At 42.0% G+C, this 23,651-nt stretch overlaps 1 protein-coding gene across 2 annotated transcripts in view; it reads left to right on the forward strand.

Annotated features, from left to right (window-relative positions):
• Positions 1 to 23,651, forward strand: part of DCP2 (decapping mRNA 2) — a 330,233-nt gene that overhangs the window by 14,725 nt on the left and 291,857 nt on the right. For both annotated transcript variants that reach the window (XM_085632614.1, XM_085632615.1), the window contains exon 2: positions 6,175 to 6,326. In XM_085632614.1, the coding sequence (XP_085488740.1) occupies positions 6,175 to 6,326 (152 nt within the window). The remainder of the gene's footprint in view (positions 1 to 6,174; positions 6,327 to 23,651) is intronic.

Genomic DNA, 23,651 nt, shown 5'->3' on the forward strand with positions numbered 1-23,651 from the left:
GTTGTAGGAGAAATTGCCCCCTGGTATGTTCCATATCCGCTGCCAATTCCGCAAACGTCTGCAATTGCCCGTTCAAATATAGAGATCCTGCCTCCGTGACTGCGTGCGCTGTCTATTAGTGGAGCGCCTGCTCAGTGTAATGTGCCCGGCCTCTAGGGAACGCCACCAACGGTAGGACGGGGGAATACATGGGCGCTTCGCGATTCATTCTGTGGACACGTGTCAGACAGGCGCGCGCTACCTTCATTTGGAGGGGCCTTTCACGTAGTGGCTCCCCCAGGCAACAGCATGCGGAGAATGGTTGGGGTCGGATTTAACCCGGTAGCTGTGGTTGCTTCCCCTAGCGCACAGCCCGCTGTCCATCTCGACACCCACTGAAGCTGGGCCGTGAGGAAATAGGCCTCAAAGGAGGCAGCGCCCAGCCTTCCCTGATCCATGGGTAGCTGTGGCTTAGCAGGGGCAATTCGCCTACGGCCCGAGCCCCAGATAAGAGTTCTGAGGAGAGTGTCCAGCTCTCGGAAGAAGGAGCGTGCCGGAATCACCGATTTGGATGGAATTATATATTGAAAATAAACCAGATAGATTTTTATGAATGAAGTGTGAAAGCATAAATTGTATTTAGACACCTATTGTAGTAGAACTTGTAGGCAGAAGTAGGAGCTGCGTTACATGGATGATGATTCTGTTGTTGGCCTGAAAACTTAGATACTGAGAGCTAGAAAAACTGTGTCCATCTCTGTGCATGGTTTTCGGGACTACTACCGCATAACACAATGCAGTGCCTCTAATTAGAGAAATCTGAGTATCAAAAATGTTTTTATTTAATGTGAATAAATATATCGTGGTCTGTGCCGAACAAAGTTCATCAATTGGATTCATGCATAGACTGACTCTACCCCAGGCCTCAAGTGTGATGTGTTCTCTTGAAATTCTGGTGGGCAAAAAATATTTACATGACACGGTATAATTTGTAACAACCTTATTTAGGATTTGGCACTCACTGTACTTCTTCAAAACGTGGCGGACGTCCTTTCTGCCATATTTGCAGTTGGCAATAAAGCATTTGTAATATGGCTGCATTTATCAAGTACTCTGTCTACTAAAATCTGAATAAGGCCCTAAGTTTCTAACTGATTGCTTATGATAGAGTTTAACGGTTTCAGTATTTATCTTCCTGCTACTCTACAAAAGGAGATCGGCATCTTTGGGAACTACTTAAGTGGAAGCACCCTAATAACCGTGTTACAGCAATGATTGTAATGTTTGTTCCTGCTTTCCTGAGTTTGCTCCTACTAAATGAGGGATGCAGCTCCTGAAAATGATGGATGGAAGTTACAACATATAATTTGGAGGGTTTGAGCTGAACAACTTTGTGGGTCACCCAACATCAGCGCGTCTATCACACATGGACATTCAGATTGTAAATGAGATGATTTTTTAAAAATGCCTAAACGTTGAAGTTGAACTAAGGGGGATGAGAAATTGCAGTCGTCTAATGTTTCATTTGAAAAGTCATTTTTCTAAATAATTTCTAGTACAGTGCAAGAAAAATAATAATTCATCTTTGGCATCTCAGCAAAAGACCCAGGAAAGCCCTACTCTTTGGGCTACTCCCTTTGTTGGATATGTGAGTCCCAGGAAATGGCGGAAGTCTGAACCTTCACACCTGGTAATCTTGCTAATTTACCCTGGGCCCACTATCTACCAACCAATCCCCTTCTACACCCACAATGATCCATCTTTAAAAAAAAAAAAATGAGCCCCTCACCTGTTTACTATGCAGTTCGATGCCTTCTAGCCTTGTGAACAGCAATATTTCTGATGCAGCCTCCTACACCTTACCACTCATCCATTGAAATACCCATAAATACTCATTTTGCATACAAATAAAATTCCACATCTCACTATTACTTTGATGCCCTCTTTTTCATTCATGCTTGATTTACCACCTCATCTATGCTTATCATTGATGATCTTGCGCCAGGTGGCTTTAACTTCATCACTCAACCCTATCCACACAAAGCATTTTTCACAATCCTACACTGTCTTTAGCCAACTTGTGTATTGACACTTTGCTTCTCTGCTTTCCTCTTTTCTCTTGTTTTTACCTGTCATCTTATTCTTCATCCCTCTGACTATGACAACCACCCCCATTTGACCACTTCTCTAGACACCCTGACTATGACAGACCCCCCCCCCATTTGTCCACTTATCTAGCCACCCCTCAATATTCTTCTTTTAAATTGACCACATTTACTATGGTGACTTCTTTCCCCAGTGATCCGCTTTACTGCAAATTCATGAGAGAATCTATACTGGAACTCTTCTCCTCACATCACCACACCTTCTATAAAGCCACATCTAACCACAACATTATGAAAACCTAAACACTATGCTTGCTACTTTTCTCTCCAGACCTGACTGACCAAATTGGCCTGTCCATGCATTTGTTTTGCTGTTAAAAACTCCACACACACAGGTCAGTCTACACTAGTGACAATCACCCCTTGATCCTTTATATACTTCCACACCCAAATCCTTCAACATCTTTTAACTGATCTACCTCAAGAGCAACAGAAAATGTTGACTTATTCCTGTTGCATTAGCCTCATCCTCCAGTTCTTGACTGAGTCCTGCGTATCCATCTGCACCATGAATGTCAAACTAAAACCATGTACTGCCTGGCATACCCAAGACCTTAATGCTAGAAAATATCTAGTAAGAAAACTCAGGAACACTTTATGTATCATGTATTCACGCTAAGGCTTCTTAGTTCACGATCTACATGCTCTTCCCCAAAAACCCCTTCTTCCACAAAGACTACTACAAAATGAGCTTTTCTAATGCTGATAACAAATGTGAGGGGATACACAAAACAGTGTTCACTCCTATAAAGGTTGGGAAGTTCGATTTTAATACAAGCAGTCATTACATTTATTCCCAGAGCTTCAGTTATATTACACAGCGTGTTATTCCCCATAAGCACACAGTATGTCTCATCCATTATATGTATGTACTTTATGAAAAAGTCTAAGGGCCTCATGTAGGTAGCCTAATACTGGTCGGTAACGGCCGATTTTCGGTAAACATACCGTTACCGACCGGTATTTAGGCTTTTGCTATGTAGGGGGACAATTTCATGATTCGGTAATTTACCGAATCGGTAGGTAATTTTACCGATTCGGTAAATACCGAATCATGAAATGAGATGTAGGGGGAGTGTGTGGGTGTTGTGTGGATTCGTTATTTACGACCAACTAATAGTTGGTGGTAAATGACGAATAGGTGTGAAAAAGCATTTTTGTGCAGTGTGCAGTGTGGCAGACACACATGCCCTCAGGGCATGTATGTGTGCCACATGTGCACACATGCAGGAATCAGGGGTGCAACAGGGTGTCAATGTGACACCCTGCCACCCTTGATTGAGCTCCCCCCATTACCGATTCGGTATTTACCGATTCGGTAATGGTAACTGGCTTCCCATTGATTCCTATGGGCCTCCTGGCCCATAGGATTCAATGAGATACAGGTTACCATTACCGAATCGGTAAATACCGATTCTAAAATACCGACACTTACCGAATCGGTATTTTTTCACCTACATTACATTTACCGATTCATAAATACCGAATCGGTAAAATTCGATATGTATGAAGTGGTAAATGTAATTTACCTACATAAGGCCCTAAATGAGAGATAACCCCATTCTCTTCTTATAGTTATGTACATTGCATACCAGGTAAGAAGTACCTATGAGAAGAACAAGATTTCATCGGAGAGGTGAATCTTTGGGGACTACTGAAATCACTTCTGATAACAAAAGTAAAACACCTTTCATTGCAGTCAGTCACTGCATGTACCTACTTCTATTATGTGCCCTGATACATTTCACCAACTTCCTGTAGTTCCTTATCTAAAAAATCTCAATACAACTCCACATCTGCAAATCAAACCCCCTTAACAAAATTCCTAGCATCTCTCCATGCTGCATTCTCACATAGGATGCTTTTCATCATCTTACTACGGATGACATGGCATACTGACATCATTCAAAACAGCCACAGAGAGCAGTGGCATAATTCCCTTCCTATTAAATACCACAAACTTCTCTCACTCGGTACTTCGACATTTGGATTTCAATAAGACCTCTCACAGCATCATCTTCCCTTTAAACTTGCAATACCGTAGTCTTTTTTAAAACCTCTCATTTGAGCCAGATGAGCTTGCCAACTGCAAAGTCGGTCATCTCCACCTTTTAGGCAAGATCCTGGAGTGAGTTTACCTTGAGCACATAGAGTGTCTCACCATAGAAACAAACACAAATTATGTTTTTTACAGCACCCTAAGGATAATATCTACACTTCCACACATTGACAAAATGACCCCGTTGAACCTACTTGCCTTAGGTCTGCTTTGTCCACTTGATTTTCAGTTCTGTTGTTAACGAACGTTGTGGGATATCTTAGATCCTTAACGCCTGTCATGGAATTCTGAAGACTGGAGGCACCCACAATTTGGCATATTTTCGACTTTTGGGGATTTACAAAAATTCCCAGTATTACATATGATACATACTTCAACTTCTCTGCACATAAGCCTTTCAGTTTGTCTGCTGCGTTGACATCACGTCTGGGTAAAGTTTGGTGAAACCCTTTCTTCTACAACCCCCATTAACTTTGACATTATTCCCTTTACTTTACCACCCTGAAAGAACAGTTGCTGTTCTCTTTTACATGAGTAGTTTTACATTTGTTATTTAGGTTCAGAAATGACATACAAAATGTATGTGAATACCTACAAACTTATGCGCCTGTAGCTATGTAGTGCATTCATGCTTTAAAGCTACTACTGTGGAAAATCTGCCATTGTGGCATTTTTTGTAGGATGAGGTTTCATATGCAGATGTAAATCTCTTCACAATTTGCACCCTCAGATGTCACATTTTTCCTTAGGTCCGCAAAAAGTTTAAATAAGGCCAATACATGGTATCTTCATATCCACCACGCAGAGAGAGTGGAAGAAATTCCATATGTGTGATAAATGTTCTTATAAATAATGTGAATACCAATGTGGTAGGTTGTCAGTCAAGCCTTTGCAAATTTTGTAATGCTAAAGTTTTCTCACAGTCCTGTTCAGCCATGAATTCTGGTACAGATAGAAACTGAAGATCTGAAAGACTGGTGAGGAGAAGTTGTAATGCTAATTTGGGCTCTATTAGGCTAGAACTATATCAGACTTCACTGAATGCAAAGCCATGGCCTTGATCCTAGAAATGGCCTTACTTTCATTAACAATCCTGATAACTCACTTCTATTTTGTGTTTTTAAGGATATGAAGTAAGAATAATCAATTTTTTGTCACAATGTTCAGGATACTGCTGACATTTTCAGTATTGATCTATGAGAAACCAACTGTAGGCCGCTGTCAATTTGAAAAACATTGAACAGTTTCAAAATCTCTGCATCAGTACTAGTGAATGAGCTAAAAATAGTTATTTAGGATTTTTTAAGTATAGTTGGGAATGTGTAGTTCAAAGACAAATGTTGGAAACTCTTTAATATTTACTCAGGATACGTTTATAATTAGATTACAGTTAATGACCCTGTTAAAAGTTAGAAGGATTTTGGCACTTGATACCTGTTGATCAGAGAATGTGTTGGTTTTGTTAGGAAGACTATAATTTGAAAGTTACATTTCATTCTTTGCCCTCTCTTGTTTCCTTGAACTATTTTAGCAAGTTGTCCTGCTGTCTAATACTATAGGAAAATATTCACCATCAAATTACTTGAGTTTATTGTAGCTGTTCTGTGGTTAAGCCATGTGCCTTGTTCTCCTCACAACTTTAGAATTACATATTGATTAATGAAGCAAAATATTTTCTTTAACATTGTAACTTTTCCTTTTAGTTCAAAGATTGTCTCAATTCAAAACTAAAATGGTAATGTTAAAACACATGAATGGCCAAACTTTGCCTTATAAAATAATCATTATTGCGGCACTGAATCTGGTCAAAACTGTACTATTTTGTAATCAAGGACATGTTTTAAAAATTGTTATGTTTATATGCTGTATTTAAACCCTGAGTTGTTATTCTGTTTATTTGATTAATTGATTGAGGGTAGTTTACAAAAAATGCCTTTTAACATTTCTTTATTCTTCTCATGTCTCCAACAGTCGTTTCATTTTGCACATTCCTAGCGAGGAAAGAGACAATGCTATCAGAGTGTGCTTTCAAATTGAACTCGCCCATTGGTTTTACTTGGATTTCTACATGAAAAATATAGCAGGATTACCACAATGTGGTATAAGAGATTTTGCAACAGCTGATATCCTTTTACATATTGTTTTGATCGAAAAAGACACAATTCTCCAAATGTAGTGGCTGCGTAAAGCATAACAACAAATATATACGCATGACCCTGCACTTATTAAATGCCTACTTGAAATGAGACTTTGCCATTCCTTTTTGTCAAGTCCCTTTTGGAAGTAATGAAAACACAAATGGTAGTGATGGTTTAAACAGGATTGCACATCAATCTTAAAAGTAAATGAATGTCCAACTTAAGAGTGCTAGGAACAGGGCAATTGTGTTTTCTGTTCTAAAATCAAGAACATTCTGGTAAATTATAGTTGAAAAATTGTGATTGGTGAACCTGGCAAATATTATATATGGATCAATGTTTTTTCTGGGGAAGTGATGACCGTACCAGCATTTATGATTTGTGTGTTGGAATAGCAGACACGCTTAACCGGTTTACTCTGCCACATAATGTAGAGTATGACACTCTACGAAATGGCAGAAATAAACACACAAAATAGTTGTGCAGATTTCCTGTTGATGTTTATTTTTATGTGCTACTGAAAAAGCAGAAAGGTAGATGAATTGACTTTAAAAAAAAATTTTTATTCATTTTATCATGTTACTAAATTAACATACATAACTGGTATGTATAGTAGTTGATTAATGCAGCATGTTAATAACAGTTTATAGTACTCATGAGATCTGAATGTAATCAAAATGAGAGGGTCAGGTAAGTATTCAAATTTTTAAATGGCAGTTCGTTTTTTAAAAAACATATTTTATTAGTCAATTTGCATATATAGTGCAGAGCTCTGCACACCAGAGGCATCTGCCGAATTAGACCATACTTAACCATGAAAGCAATCGACTTTTGTTTTGCCAAATCAACCATGCATAACAAGGGCACATTAAATGATGTAGAACCCTCCCCCCCCCCCCTCCAACTCCCTCCCTCCCTCACCCCCCCAAGTGCCAGTCAGTTTTGGTTATCTAATTGCTTTAATTGTGAATATAGTTCAAGTAGTATGACCACATTGCCAGAGGTATGTTCATGTCCTTCTTAACACATGCAGTTTTGTTTTTCAAGGTCATCATGAGCCACCATTGATTTTGTGATGACCAATCTTGCAATTTTCATCTTTGTGCAAGGGTGATGTATGATGCTATTTAGTGATTAGTTTTTCTCACTGGGGAAATTAACAAACAAGCCTTTCTATCCTTTACCTTCAGCGCCTAGCAGAACAGTGACTAGGTCCTTTGACATATATCGTTTTTGTAATTAAATTGATTGGGACTAACAATTCTTTTTGAAAAAGTATCTGCTTTCACATAGGACCACAAAGCAAAACCAAAACCTGGTTCATACATCCCTTTTTCATCACATTTCCTTAATCATAGTGCAGAGCTGACTCGATAAATCAAAATGAGTCCATTGTTTGTTAGAGACAACTATTAACAATTAAAATAGAACATGTTTTGTAGGCTTAATAAATGTCAGCCTTTTTTGCAGTTTTTTGTTTTATATTTAGCTAATAAAAAAAGTATACAAAACTCGTGCTAATTTTTGCAGATAAATATACCCCTACCAACCAGATAACTCTTCACACAAGTCCTACATACTGAAGCTGTTTCGTGCTTTTTAAAATGGTTTGCAGCCAAATACTCCAAAAGGGTTGCTTTATGTCTCCATTTCTGCTGCTAATTTGAGTATGCACTTAAACATCTGACCATATTTCTGTTGCAGTGAGATTGATCTACAGGTTGCATTCCATAATGGGCGTAAATTTCGGCCAACTATTGTAGGAGGGAACCAGGTGTACAAAAATGAAAAAAGTGACAAGCATCATTATGGGGATATAGGGAATGCACGCATTTGCTTGCTATATTAACCCCTTCCCCGCGGGGGTAATTCCCCCGCGGTGCGGGGGGAGGGGGCTGCGGCGCCGCTGTGCTCGTGACGAGCTCAGCTCGTCATGACTCACAGTGGAGCTGTGCTCGTCACGAGCTGAGCCCGTCACGACCCCACCCACTCATTAATTCTCCTGCACAGGCGGGGAATTAATCGCGCGTGGGCGGGTCGGGGGCGTTATGACGAGCTCATCTCGTTATGAGCACAGCTCCACTGTGACTCATGGCGAGCTGAGCTCGTCATGAGCACTCAACCGGTTAAATCGGGAGATAAATGTATAATGTTGCATCACTTAATACGTTTTGCCATCAGCTGTCAAGTGTAACATTTTTTTCTTAGTGTCTGACTTTATTTTTCAGTCAATATGCCATCCTTTTTCTCTAACTTCCCTCATGTGGGAGATCAAACTAAGAGACATCAGACTAAGAAACATGTCAGAAAACAGAATAGCAAAATAGGAGAAAAAGAAGCGGAGTCTAGAAAGGCAGTCTCCTAGTCTGCCTCAAAAACCTTACCACCTCCTGAGAGAGACCACCACAGCTGAGGTCTATGGAGAGAAGATCAAGTGGCTTGTAAAAAGTCCATCATCATTCCTGGCACCACCGTAGGCGAGCATTGAAGCCATCTACATTGCCATCAAGATCCTAGGGACCGACCTGCTCTCCATTTAAAGATGGCTCAACGGCTGCACACCTATGGCGCAAGGAACTTAACGTGCCATTACTGTCAGGCTATTTAAAGTTAATATTGAAAGGACTTTTATCTCCATTGAAAAAACAACAGTTAATGTCCTCACACTCAAGATCGCTGTTAACTCGGACAACATGGAAAAGGCACAGTTTGCTGTGGACCACATTGACGTGGAATAAAAAATAACTCATTCACCATTACAAATATTAAATGTGTGGTCAATACCACCTTAAGCTGTTCACTCTATCCATTTAGCATTTTCACGTGCTGGAATGGTCTCTCCAAAGGGAAGAGGCTAGCTGCATCCCTTTTGTCCGGTTGAAGATAGCATTATCGCAGGACCCTGCACCTTTGCTTTATTGCCCTGTTAGGTCACTAATCCATTTTGAAGATCCAGAACAAGCACCTTTGAGGCTCCTAATTCTTCCCCCACCTAGGATGACCTCAAACACAACTTCTGTGTCTCTCAAAATAAAGCAGAAAAAAACCCTCTCTATAAAAATCTCATGGAGTGGAATTGCTAAAATACCATATTAGCAGAGAATGCAGCCCATACACCCGGTCTCGCTCTTTTTTTCGTATTTGAAATTTTCCACTCTTCATACACTCCACTTTTCCAGCACAATCTCCTCTGGAATCTCGCCAATGGATGATACCCAAACTTTCCATGAGGTACATGCATGAAGCTCCCAAACCTTTATTACCTCTAGTGCCCGGTCCGCTAGAAATAATGGAAGAAAATCATGACTCTGGCCACTGGAAAGGAAATGACAACATGCTAACAGAAAAATACAGACCACCTCAAAAGGCCCCAGAGTTCCTTAGGTGGATCCTAAGCCAGACTCGATTATTATAACGGCAGTGAGGTATAAGCATGCATTGACTCCAGAATCGGGTGCCCCACCTGAAAGAGGAAGTGAAAGACTTGACTCAGCTGGGAAAAAGATGTGTGGTACAGGATCTACACATTCAAAGGATTACAGTGCAGCAGCAATGCTCGGAAGGTATCACAGGGAAATCTGGGATGAATCGAAATCCTTTGTGACAGATTTACAAAAACACAGCGATCAGAATTTCTTACTGATGCTGAAACAAGGCTCCTTTGCTTCAACCCATATTGTTAGTGTTGCAGTGGACTCCACTGAACTTGCTACTGCAGAATACTGTCATGGCATCTCCCTGACTGAGACTGTCCTCCCTAAAGCATGATGCCAGATGTCAACCTGCCCTTTTCTGGAAAAACTCTCTTCAGGCAGCATATAGATGAAGAGATGTTTTGCATGAAGAATGAAGCAGGAACCCTGAAGGCAGTTGTAGTCGAGAAACAAAGGAAGTTCTTCAGACATTACAGGCCTAAAAAGCAATAGTACTTCCATCAGAGGTTTCAGACCTCGAGACTAATCAGGTGCAGCACCAATAAATGCAAGGCCAAAAGCCATTAGTATCAAAGGAGATGCCAGAAACAAAAAGTGACTCCACTGAAGACATCACTGTACAGGGAAAGGAATTCCTTTGGTAATCTGCAGTGATGTTTCAAATCCCTTCCTCCAGTTAATCACTGCTTTAGGAAGGTCGGTGGTTTCTCGCCAGGAAAATTGGAAGACTATGGCCACAGACAGACGGGTATTGAACACCATAAAACAGGGGCACTTGATTCACCTCAAGGCAATTACACTACCTATGCTACCAAAATTAACTGCGAATCTTCTCTTACCTGCACTGAAAGTGGAATCTTGGCTTCTATTAGCTGCACGAGCAGTAGAAAGGTACTATTGCTACAGTAAAACAAAGAAATAAGTGTACTCCAGATACTTCTTAGTAATGGAAAAAGATCAAACAAACCAACATCGTCCAATATTAGATCCCCGATTTCTCAACAAGTTCAGTTTCAGGGTGAAATTCCGGATGATGGCCCTGTGTCCCTTTTTTTCCACACATCAAAATGAACAATTGGTTCAGTTCCATAGATCTGCAAAATGCACATTTCCACGTTCCACGTTGATCTACACAGAAAATACCAGAGATCTCTTGTAGAAGATGTTCCTTGTCATTAGTCCGTCCTTCTATTCAGACTAAAATCTGCTCCCAGGACATTCTCTGAGTACATGGCAGTTGTTGCATCTAATGTAAGAAGGAAAATATTAGTTTACCCATATTGGCTCATAAAGGCAGACTCGCAACAAGAAGCAGTTCAAGACTTAGAAACCACTGCTAGACTGCTAAATAGACCAAGCTTTAATATCAATGTGGACTAGTCAATCCCAACTCCAGTCCAATGCCTAACGCACTTGGGAGCAAAAAAGAGATACAAAAAGAGAAAAGGGGTATTCCTGCAAGGAAGAGAGTTACATCAATTCTGAAGAAATGCTTGTAATTGAGGAGAAACACGAATTCTATGGCTTTACAGGTTGCACTGCCCCTAGGATCCATGGCACCCTGCATTTACTTATCCCCAAATGCAAGACTGTTTATGCGACCCCTGCAACAGTGTCTTCAGGATTAGTGGTCACAGAAAAAAGACAATTGGGGGGACTATCTGATCCTCACAACCCAGGCTGCAGAATCGCTAGCGTGGTGGTACAGTGATCTTGGGAAAGGGGTCTTCTTCCAAAAGAAAATTCCAAAATGGACCATAGTGACTGATACTTCACTGTCACTATCTGAATCAACTGACAGACCAAGGTATTTGGTCAGCCAAGGAGAAGACATACAATATGAACCTATTAGAACTGAAGGCAATACACCTTGCCCTCAAAAGCTTTCTACCCTCTCTGGAATCAAAAAACATCATGATTCAGACTGATAACAATACAAACCTGCATTTCACCAACAAGCAAGGCATAACAAGATCAACACATTTGTCTCTTCAATCACAAACCATGGGGCACTGGTTCTTGGCTATAGGGAATATGTTGATAGCAGTACACATCCCAGGAACTCAGAAGAATTTTTACTCCGTCAACATCACGAGGAAAACCACTGAAGAGTCCTGAATGATGAAGTATGACAGTACGTCTTCATAAAATGGGAGTTTCAGGCATTAGACCTTTTAGCTATGGCAAAAAACAAGTGCAGAGACTTCACATTCAGGTCACCAGAATAGAACTCAGTGGGCATTGCCCTTTTGGTCACTTGGTTGACGCCATTTGTCAAAGCCTTTCCTCCGTCCCCAGTCATACCATTGGTGATTGTGAAGCTAAACAAGTCAAAAATAAAAATTATCCTAGCCTCACCTATTGGCTGAGACTGTAGTAATACCTGGACCTTCTAGACCTGTCAGTCACACTACACAGAAGACTACTTTGCAGATCACATCTTCTGACTGGGTGCCAGGCCCAGTTCTGACTCCCAAGCCTGCAGGCCTTGAATTTGGCTGTACGGCTCCTAAAGTCAGGCCTTACGGACATATGAATCGTTCTCAGAAATGTATGGAGATACTTAAGGGGGCAAAACGTCCCTTAATGAGGTCATGCTATACACTATAATAGAAGAGATTCTGCGTTTGGTGCCACAGTAAACTCCACCTGGCTGCTATTACGGCATTTAGAGAATCAGCACAGCATGATTCTTTCTATAAAATCCCAGTAATTAAAGGTTTTGTGGAGGGGTTTAAAAAGGTTTCCCCTCCCTTGAAAAATCTCCGTCATACAGCTTAACGTAGCACTATCAAGACTGTTTAACTCTGCTTTTGAGCCTATTCATAGAGCAGCATTGCAGCATCCCTCATGGAAAACTTCCTTTTTAGGTCGAGGCAGTGCATGTGCTGTCTCTTGACATGTTGTAAACACTCTATGGGCTTTAGATCTGACTGGCTTTTGTCAGTGTCCTTTAAAAAACGTTGCTTCTAATTGGATAAAGGTTCCTGCTTGTCCCACCTTTTTTCTCGAGTGTTGACTCCCATGGATCGCCCCCAGGACTTGTCCTCTTCCCCTTTGCTATTGTATATCCTGTCTTTGGAACTTTATTATTTATATTGACACAGAGCACTTCACACTTGGCGCGCCACCCGATTCACGGCCGCCACACTTCAGTGTAAAGCATCTCCCTTACGTGCTTTTCGTTCTGGATGTTATGTGTTTCCATCCAAACATTCTCAGCTGATGTCATTTCAATTCCCCAACGTGTTCACGGAACGGGAGCTACTGCGCCCCCACATCCACCCAGCTAGTCTTCCCGTGGTCACGTATTTGTGATTTATGTAATAAAAAAGGATAATTTAACGTAGCACGCACTCCACAACAAGGTATCGTAGCCCATACACAAACACCAGTTGCATATTTACCCACAGAGAGTGATGAGCCTTCCACACATACACAGACTGCTCGAGCCCTAGCGGCAAAGTTGTTAGCTCTATCCTAAACAACACATCCTCTCCTAAGATAAGCATTTAAAATAGCTGGTGCTCCTTTGGAATGCACAGTTAATATGTGTTCCAAAACAGCGCTGGCCATCTTGTTTTCAAATGCTGCAGCCCAGTTTAATAGGTTGGCGTGTTGGATGATGCGACACAAGTATAACTCCAAGGGAGGTATGTTGTTGGAGTTTTGTTTTTTTCCCCTTACTTTTGTTGTTTTACCTGCTGATTTAGACGGCTATGGACAGTGAAAAGAAAAAAAAAAGAAGAAAGTGCTGAACCATATTCTTTAATCATATGCAAATAGGGCAGCCACTACCCAAACTAAGCTGGCTCAGAGACAGAGCAACGTGTGTGAGACCACAGGAACTCCCGGGCATTGCTCTGTGATACATGGCCAAGCATATCAATATGCCTATGAAATACCCCCATAAAACTGCAGTCACTTCATTAGACACTCCAGTATTAGACATTGCTTTAATTATTTCTTGCAACTCGTGCATTGTCAACCTGGCATGAAGCATCGGTTACTTATGTTGGATTTGTAGCATGCCGGATTGATACCCAAGTACCTTACCTCTAGGGTGCACGGGATTATGTTGTGCCATCTAAGGGTTCATGTCCCAGTGTGTCATACAGCTAACACAGTGTAGTGTTGTTCACTCCTTGGTACTTGGCAGAGGGATGTTTATCCATTTCGCTTCTGGCGCCCAGTGCAACAATCTCTTTGGCGACCACCACTGACCTCTTTCTCCTCTAATTCCCTCACTACCACCCTCCAACAGACCCCTTCATCTCTCCATAGCACCTCTCTGACATACATTTCAATTTTTATAGTGATACTCCTAGTTCTGTGATCTGCATAGTACGTTGCAGCAGGCACATTAACCGTCTGCTCTACTTAAGGATGAGCCAAAACTGCCAGTAGACAAAACTCTGCTCTCTTTCCAGAAAGAACATTAATAACTTGCGTTATCATAACACTTTTATTTGCTGCCTGAAAACTGCTGGCCACACAAGGAGCTTTGCATCTTGTACTTTTAAACTAATTAGTCACCTCGGCTAGAAGAGTCGGCGAGTTACGCCTTATCAGCAGTAGAACCATTACCATCTTCTAATCCAAGATGTTTGTTTTAAGAACTCATCCTTCATTCTCACTTAAGTTATGTCTGATTTCAACATTAATTATACTATACTGACAGAGACCGCTCCCTCCTCTTTAGACATTAAAAGCGTGCTACAGTTTTATCTAGAGGAGACAAAGATATTAGGAAAACAAAACAGTTGTTTGTAAATTATGGCCACATTAGACAAGGGCTGACTACTTCCAAACAATCCATTGTGGAATGGATAGTGGCTCAAATTACTTTGTCACCGGTTTTCAAATCCATGACTACAAGGAAAACCCTAACCTCCACAAGAATGAAAGTAGGTAATGCAGCATGAATAAGAAATACCCCTGCCTTTGACACTTGTAGAGCCATGACATGTACATATTTTAAATAATGTATCTTTTACCTTCTCACGTCTTTGCATTGAAGAAATTAACATTTGAAGACATACATAATATGCACTTTACTGCCCAACAGCTGCAACATTTGACTAATTAGCTTGCTACTCTATTCAAGTGTGCTTGTCTGTCAATGAAGAACCAACGATGCAGAAGAAAAGATTGCATAACTGTAGATGAGGTCCTGCATCATAGCAATCTTCATTGAAGTTAAAAACCACCCACTCCATTCTCTGACTGCTTAAACATTGGACAAAACTGTATAATCATTGTCCATGCTTTTTCCATAAAAAAACCCCCAAAACTGGCTCTAGTATGGCGAGCCTTCCAAATTCTTTAAAAGAAAGGTCTTTTTTTAGGTCGAGCCTAGCGCAGCGCACATGCGCTGTTCTAGGATAAGGCCTCTTGGAATCACTTCAGACTTTCTGCAAACTTGTGCGTGTGGTGTTCGATTTTCCACACATGTTATTGGCTTTGCGTGTGGCTTTCAAAAATGAAAGCACGCAATTGGCCAAAGGCGGGTGCATGTCCCACTTTTTGTGAAAATGTTTACTCCCACAGCGTTTAGCTGTCCGGAGCGAGCAGCGGCGCACAGCGTGCCATCTGTTGTGGATCATGTTTCATTCAAAGACCTTGCAGCTGTTCTTACAAGGCGCGTCCCCTCCACCCCGGCCAAGGGACAGACCCCACCGCCACAAGAGTGTGCGCTTCTTTTTCCAGCACTCGCATTTCATCTATGTCAGCACTCTTTTCCTGCATCGTTATCTTTGTATTAGTATGTTATTGTCAAGACATTTGCTGTACTCTGTAGTTGGCCTCTATAGTCGCCTCTTTTTCGGTACCATCTTAAAAATTGACCGCACCTTTTAACATTAGCGTTTTTTCATCACTGTGGTACGTGCTTCCTTTTACACCTCTGCGCAGCTGTTGTGCGTGCTACCGTGGACATCTCTACATAGTGCACAGCTGTGGTGTGTGCTTCCTTTCCCTGCATTGCTTTTGGTGCTCCCTCGATCTGGAGGCGTAACGCAGGCCCTTGCTGGGGGCTTAATTTGAGCTGGTGTCTGCCGTGCGCACATGGGCACTTAATTATTAGCAATTGCTTTTTGTGCATGCTTGCTGGCACCGGCTGCTAAATAATGCCTCAGCGCAGCTGTGGTGCGTACCACCTTTCACATCTGTGCACAGTGCACAGCTGTGGTGCCTGCTTCCTTTCCCCCATTGCACAGTACACAGCTTAAAATGATCTGCACCTTTTAACATTCGAGTTTTTTCAGCACCGTGGTGCGTGCTTCCTTTCACACCTCTGCGCAGCTGTGGTGCGTGCTACCTTTGAGATCCCTGCACAATGCACAGCTGTGGTGCATGCTTCCTGTCCCCCCCCCCCCCCCCCCATTACACAGCTTCAAAATAGACCGCACCTTTTAACATTCGCGTTTTTTCAGCACCGTGGTGCGTGCTTCCTTTCACATCTCTGCGCAGCTGTGGTGCGTGCTTCCTTTCACCCCACTGCACAGTGCACAGCTGTGGTGCGTGCTTCCTTCACCCCACTGCATGTGCCCCCTCCATCACACCCACGAGGTTCTCTCGATTGTCTTAATAAACAAATTTCACACACAGATGCCCAGGTTTCCGATGTTAGCATTTGTGAACTCACTGGACCTCGTAGCTTTTCTTACCAGGCGCGTCCTCTCCACCCCGTCCGAGGGACAGACCCCACCGCCATAAGCTGGATTATAAAGCTCCCTGACAGAAGCACCAAGGCGCTGGACCTTGCAGCTTTCCTTACGAGGCGCGTCCTGTCCACCCCGGCTGAGGGACAAACTCCTCCGCCACAAGCTGCTGTGATTGTTTAATAATATTATTAATTATTATTCCTACCAACTTTCGCATTGACATTTTTGCCCTTTATTATACTATTTGCTAGTTTTTAAATCATCATCAGCAGCAACATTTGTGCCCCTGTGCTGCCTAGACAGGAAGCACACCAGTACCGCCACTGTAACAGGAGGCCCTTCCACACTTCCAACAGACGGCTCTACAGGAAACAGTCTGTGTATTGTTTCTTATTGTTGCTCTTTAATGTTTCTTAAGAGGACACTACAGCTCTCTTGGCATTGCTAACAGATCACTTGCTTGACACTCATTTCAACTGCATTGCGCCACAGCCCACATAGCCACTTCTTCTAAACCAGGAGACGGTTATGGATGCTATTGTCCATAGTGTATTATTGTTTTACCAATCCAAGATGGCTTACAAGTTGGTTCTAAATGTTGGAGTTGTACAGGAACTTCAAAACAATGATAGACTATTACTAATACCTCTACAAGACGGACACCTGCTGCTATGTTTAGTTTTGTTGTCGCAAGCATATGGGTGCGGTGTTTAGACAGCAGCATGATGTCTTTTTACTACTTTTTTATTTAACTTTCACCTGTTGTTGAGTTTGTGTGTTTTATTACGGTTGTGTCAGAGGGTGAATGCAAGAATGTGAGTGGATAGATGGATGAATGGATGGATACATGCATGCATGCATAATGTGTTATTAAATGTCTAAACCCATCAATGACGCAAAAGGCACTTTCATTTATAAGCTAGACCTATTGGCATTGCCAATTCCTTGTTTATACTATATGAGCAAAGATCAATAAAAATAAACAAGAATCATGAGGAGTGTGGCAAAAAAGATCAATATTATGTGAAAGATGTTAATTTGTTTGTCAAGCATCTTTTTATTGATTTTTATAACACAATGGATATCAAACATTCAAATTGAGAAACCAGAATAAGCTGTCCAGTAGCCATTTAGGTAATGAACGTTCTTTCGTCTCTTAAGGTACTCCTCTACACAGATTCTTGGTAATGTACTTCCAGGTCTAGAAACCAAACATTCATGATTTGCCCTCCGCAAATAACCCCCCCCCCCCCCCCAATGCTACATCCCCCTCCCTTCCCTTGTGAACTAAAAGCAGAAATAAATGAAAATAAACATAGCATATTACTCAGGCGGAGCTAAGGGTAACGTACGTTGTACAGGAAGTTCTCTCTGTTCATGGTGTTGCTGTGAGGGGAAGGCCTCGAGAGGGATTCCTCAGAAGAGGTAGCTAATTAAGGGGCCCCAGGAGTATTCAAAGTTTTTAAAGTAATCTCTAAAGATGTTGCTCATTTTTTCAATTATGACACCCTGGCGGGCATGCCATTGCTAGAAAAACAATATGAGAGAAAGGGTATTTATGTGCTAGGGGTACTCCTAGTCCCCTGGAACAGATTAAACAAACAATGGAAGGAGTACACCATCAGAGATAATTCAATACCTCGAAGATACGGAGAGGTGCACTGAAAAGAAAGGCTTATCCTTCCTTATAGAAAGTGCGTCAGTGCAGGATCTTTCTTCTTCTTCCAGGCTGCGTCTATTGCAGTGTTCGCTGCTCCCAGACAAAGCCACATTAGGTCTTGGTCAATTTATTTTGGTATTTCATACAGTTATCCCGTAAACCCAGGAGTGCGAAATCGGGGGTATCTGGAGTTGGGTATCCCAACATGTCTTTAATGTGGGCTAGGATTTCAGACCAAAAGGGACCGATTGCCAGGCAGTCCCACCAGATGTGGCTAAAATCGCCTAGGAGGCTACAGCCCCTCCAGCACAAGTCTGATGTGTTGTGAAAAATATTTTTTTTTAGTTTGGTAGGGTATAAGTACCAATCACAAAGTACCTTGTCATGAGCTTCTCGTAGGCCTTAGGGGCGATTGCATTGGGCTATGTCTTTCCAGAGTGTCATCCAGTGCCTATTAAATGTTGTGTCCCAAAGTTCCTTCCCAAAAACGAGACATGGTTGCTGGGAGGGCAGTGTGTGGAGTAGCAAGGAATACAGGAAGAAAATGGTACCTTTAGTTGCCCCAGCCCCCTTCACAAAGCGCTCCAGTGGTGTGAGCTCCCTAGTCACTGCCTCCCAAATCTCTCGGTGCAGCACCCAGTGACACAGTTGGAGATAGTGTAACTGTTCTGCGCTCGAGAGTTGAAAGTCCTGTTGACAATGCTCAAAGTTTAGATTGTCCCAATTATGAAAAGGGTAGGATAGTGTGAGGCATTCCCCCTCCCTCCACGCATCACATGGGCCTGGTTGTGCAGCCGGCGGGAAAGCTGGATTTGGGTGAATGGGGAGGGGAAACGTCATTGGGGTGGCCACCTTGACAGCCTCGTCCCAGAATTTTACGGTTGTTCTTGTAGGAGTGCTTATGTAAGCATTTGGGGTGCAGGCTATTTTCGGTTTCCAGAGTATGTACCAAATGACTCCTTCCGCTTTTGCCCTGTCCATATGGAGCCAGTGCTTATCTGACTCTCACAGGGACCATTCAGTAATGACTCATAATTGTGCGGCTTTATAATAGAGATAGAAATCTGGAAGTGCTAGGCCCCTTTCATCCTTCGGTCATCTAATCAAATTGGAGGGGAGACGGGCTCTTTTGTAATGCCAAATAAATGTAGCTAGCAGCGTTCAAAGCTTGGGCAGATGATGCTTCTCGAGGTTAACCGGCAGGCTTTGGAAGAGGTCAAAGGACTTTGGCAAAACTACCATCTTAATCGCATGTATTCTGCCGAGCCATGACCTATAAATAGGAGCCCACCTTTTAAGGTCAACCTTTAATTGTCAAAGAAGTGGCAGGTAGTTGCCCAGAAATAAATTAGAGTTCTTAGGAGTTATTTTGATGCCAAGGTAGGCGAGTTCCTTCTTTGCCCATTGAAAGGCGGTCGAAGCCACCAGCGCCCCCATCTCTGCATCAGCCTGCATCAAATTAAGAAGGAAAGACTTGGACAAGTTAATACGCAGGCCCACCACCTCTTCAAAAAGTCAAAGCTCACTTGAAGAGTTGTTAAGGAGCTGTGAGCGTTAGTAGAATGTCATCGGCAAACATTGAGATCTTATGGTCCACTGATCTGAAACTGATACCCCTGATCAGCTGGCTACCCTTATGTTAGCTCCTAGGAGTTCTATACTGAGACCCAAGAGGAGTGTGGAAAGCAGGCATCCCTGTCTTGTCTCCCCTCCCCAGGGGAAATAACTCTGAGCTAACCCCATTTAGCTATTACTCTAGAGCATGGCACGGCGGAGTTAGCCTGAACCATTGCTATAAAGGCCTTGCAGAAGCCAAATTGCTTCAGGGCATGAAACAAAAATGTCCAATCCACCCAGTCAAACGCCTTCTCGGCATCCAGGCCTAGCATCACTGCTGGAATATTCTTTTTGATAGCCTTCTTACTCAGATGGCTCACACTCCGTACATTATCGTGAGTCTGCCTGCCTTTGATGAAGCCCGACTGATCCAGATAGATCAAGTCCACATCAGATCCTCCAGTCGCAAGGCTAAGATTTCAGAGTATAACTTTGCGTCGAGGTTGAGGAGTGCTATGGAGCGGTATGAGCCACACATTTCTGGGTCCTTTCCTCCTTTCGGTATGACCGTGATTATGGTCTTTCTCATTGTAGGGGTAACACTTCCAGTTTCTGCTATATGATCAAAAAAAGAGAAGTCAGGTGGGAGATGAGTTCCGCGCCAAATGTTTTGTAAAATCGTGCCGATAGTACATTTGGACCAGGGGATTTGTATAGCTTCAGGGAGCCTATAGCCTAGTGTACCTCTTCCTCACTGATTGGTTCCCCCAGTTGCTTGTTTTGGGTTGGTGGTACCTGTGGAAGTTTCACCGAATGCAGATATTCAAGTGGTGGTTTAGAGTCGACACAGTCTGCTGTATATAGTGCTTTATTGAACTGCCCAAAGACTCCTGCCTTTCGCTGGTCTGATGTTTCCACTTCTCCCGAGGGGCAACATATGTCTTCAATATACTCCTTTTTCCTACGCATCCTTAGCTGCTGCGCTAAGTGTGCCCCCACCTTATTGCCATGTATATAGGACGTTTGCTTTAGGCGGAGGAGTGTCAGTTCTGCCCTGTTATTATAGATCGCATTGAGTTTCCCTTTCACCTCCATCACTTTTCGTTGGAGGGTTAGTGTACAGGTCATTTTATCGGCCTGTTCCAGGGTGCGTAATTCTCCTTCCAACGTCGGTCGTTCCCTGGTCCTCTGTTTATTAAGTGCCGAAATTAATGCAACTTATTGGCCCCTCAACACCACCTTAAATGCGACACAGTAATTGGTAGGCGATGTGTCTTGGGGGTGGTTATTCAGCTGAAAAGAATTCTCTAGTGGCCTTCCGTAAATCACCCCATAGCATTTTTTTTCTTTCTTTTTTTAGTGTCATATATGGCGTGAACTAGACCCAAGACATCGGGTATCAGAGCGCTTTACATAAGCACCAGTTTCGTTACAGAAGGACACATTCATTTTTGTTAGGCACGGGGAGATTAAGTGATTTGCCCCAAATCACAGGATGTTGAGCATTGTTGCAGAGACTTGAACCCGGTTCTCCAGCTTCAAGGTCGACCGCTCTAGCCGTAAGGCTACATCCTCTCCCCGAGCAGTCTATCCTGAACCAGGGCATGGAGGAAGAACCAGTGATTCTATTTAGGTGGGGGGGTTATTCTAGGGAAACTACCACTGGAGCATGGTCGGAGATGGTTATTGAGTAAATCGTCACCTCTCTAACATCTTGGCCAGGGCCTGGCTGAGGAGCACGTAGAATTGTCTGGAGCAAGTATGGTGGATGTGAGAGAAAAAAGTGTAATCTCTGTCCTCAAGGTGATTCTCCCTCCAGGCATCAAGTAAACCCAGGTCACGCACTGTCTGTTTTAAGCTTTTCGTGAAGCTACTCGTGGGTGCTCAGTGGGGATGGGTACTGTCAATGCCAGATTGCCATGTAAGTTTAAAGTCCCCCATGAGACTTATATCCCACTCCGTGAAGCCTCCCAGTAGTGTTAATAGAGCTGTTATATATGACACCTGATTGGTGCGTAGGCTGCCGCAACAGTGCACATTTTCCCTCGGATACGACCTTTTACCAGGACCACCCTCCCCTCTTTTTCTGTTTTATAGCCCTCTGGTTGGAATTTTAGTGAGGAGTGGAATAGTAGCGCCACGCCATTATGTTTTGTAGGATTTGTATATCAAGGGGTACATCTTTTGCTTTAGCCTATGGTCCTTTGATCTTTCGAGGTGGGTCTACTGTAATGATCATAGGAGGCGATTCGTACCGAGATTGCTACCATGGCTACAGTGTAGCAGCTGTATGCAAGGGTCCCGGCTGCAGCAGTGGTCTTTGCGACGTTTGCTTGTAAACTAGTGATTGCAAAAATTCGAAAAAAACATACACAGAAACGGGGGGGGGGGGGGGGGGAGAGATGGTAATTTTTAATTTAGATGGTAGGGCTATCAAAGTTACTCAACTTATATTCATTCATGGTGGCCAGCCCGGCTATTTCAGCCTCTAAAAATAATATTTAAAATTATTTTTTGTTCACTGTATTTAAATTATTTGTAATTACATGAACCTCTCTTGTTTGATTGTTCCTAACGAAATCTGATGTCTTTGGTTTTCTTCAGGTTGGGCCAAGGTTATCAAGTCATTGTGCAAGAATCTTTGATCTAGTTCACAAAGCCCTTTTGAAAACATTCACAGTTATACTGTTCTTTCATGTTTGGATTAGACATCTGCCTTTTATGTAATTGAGATTCGCAAAAATGTCAAGAAGTGCTCCTTAAAACCTATGATAATGATAGATTTTCAGTACTCGTACGTCCCACCTCTTCTAAATCACTCAGATAATCCGCCTAAGAAAGAAGGCAGAAATGTGACTTTGTACACTTTGTTTTTTTTTTACTTATGTTCTTTGAACACTTCTGATATTCCCTACACATTTTCACACTAGCTAGAAGCAGAATCTTTCTTCGGAATAAGTTTACAAAGGACAATCCACAATACATGCCTTGTAGGTGCATGTTATGATCGTAAAATCGGACTTATTCTGATTCTCTAATTTAGGGGAAGTGGAACCTTAACACTATAAATCTCTCGTTTTTAGTGCAGATGTGTAAGAAGAGTAAGTACCTTACAGTATGTATAATAATCTGATGTGGTTATTATTATTGTTTGTTTTGTTGTTGTAATAATTGATTTCAGTCTACAATTAATTTTTGTGCTTTTTAGATCTTCTGACTTTTTAAGACTCAAAGTAAATGTTCAGAGATTTAAATCTTCCGAGGACAGAACCCAGCTCATGCCATGATATTGGTTCACACAATTTCTTGTTCGTTTGTGTTGCCTGGCATATTAAGGATGAAAAGTTTTATCAGATGTTATATACATTTTTTTCTCAGTTACTTTTGATTTCCCCATTTTCAACACAGCAGTTATATCTTGTGTACTGGTCTACAAAGCAATTGCAAGAGGAACATTATCAAGCAAAATTGAAAACTAATAATAATGGATAAAGAATTAGAAAAGAGTTTTAAAATGAAGTCACTTTTTGTATGCAAAAGAAATTAAAAAATATATAAAAGATGTTTTTTGATTGAAACTAAAAGTCGCCAACAGTGATACATTTGGTGAAAAAAGCAACCACAACTTTAACCACATTAAGTTTCAATTAATAGAAAGAGTTCGGAAGATTTCTAGGGGAGGCAATAGATACAAAATATGGGGAAAACATGAGAGCTTCTAAATAAATAGATGCTGCACCCTTCAACCTTGGGAAAGGATGGAATATAAACAGAAGCATGTCCCCGGAGGAATGGTTTAAAGCTCTGTAAAGAAGGGTCAAACTCTTATGATAATAGGATATCTAGGCTAAAGGAGAAACCTGATTCCAAACTGATTATAACCCTGTTTCTCAAAAGATGAGCTATTTCTAAAGAGACAAATGGAAACTGAGTGATAAATCAAAAGGAGGGGGGAATCTGACTTGTGAAGAAATGTTTCACTTCTGTTATGGGA

The sequence above is a fragment of the Triturus cristatus genome, chromosome 2_1 (assembly GCF_964204655.1).
Source record: "Triturus cristatus chromosome 2_1, aTriCri1.1, whole genome shotgun sequence".
In the NCBI taxonomy this organism is placed as follows: Eukaryota; Metazoa; Chordata; class Amphibia; order Caudata; family Salamandridae; genus Triturus; species Triturus cristatus.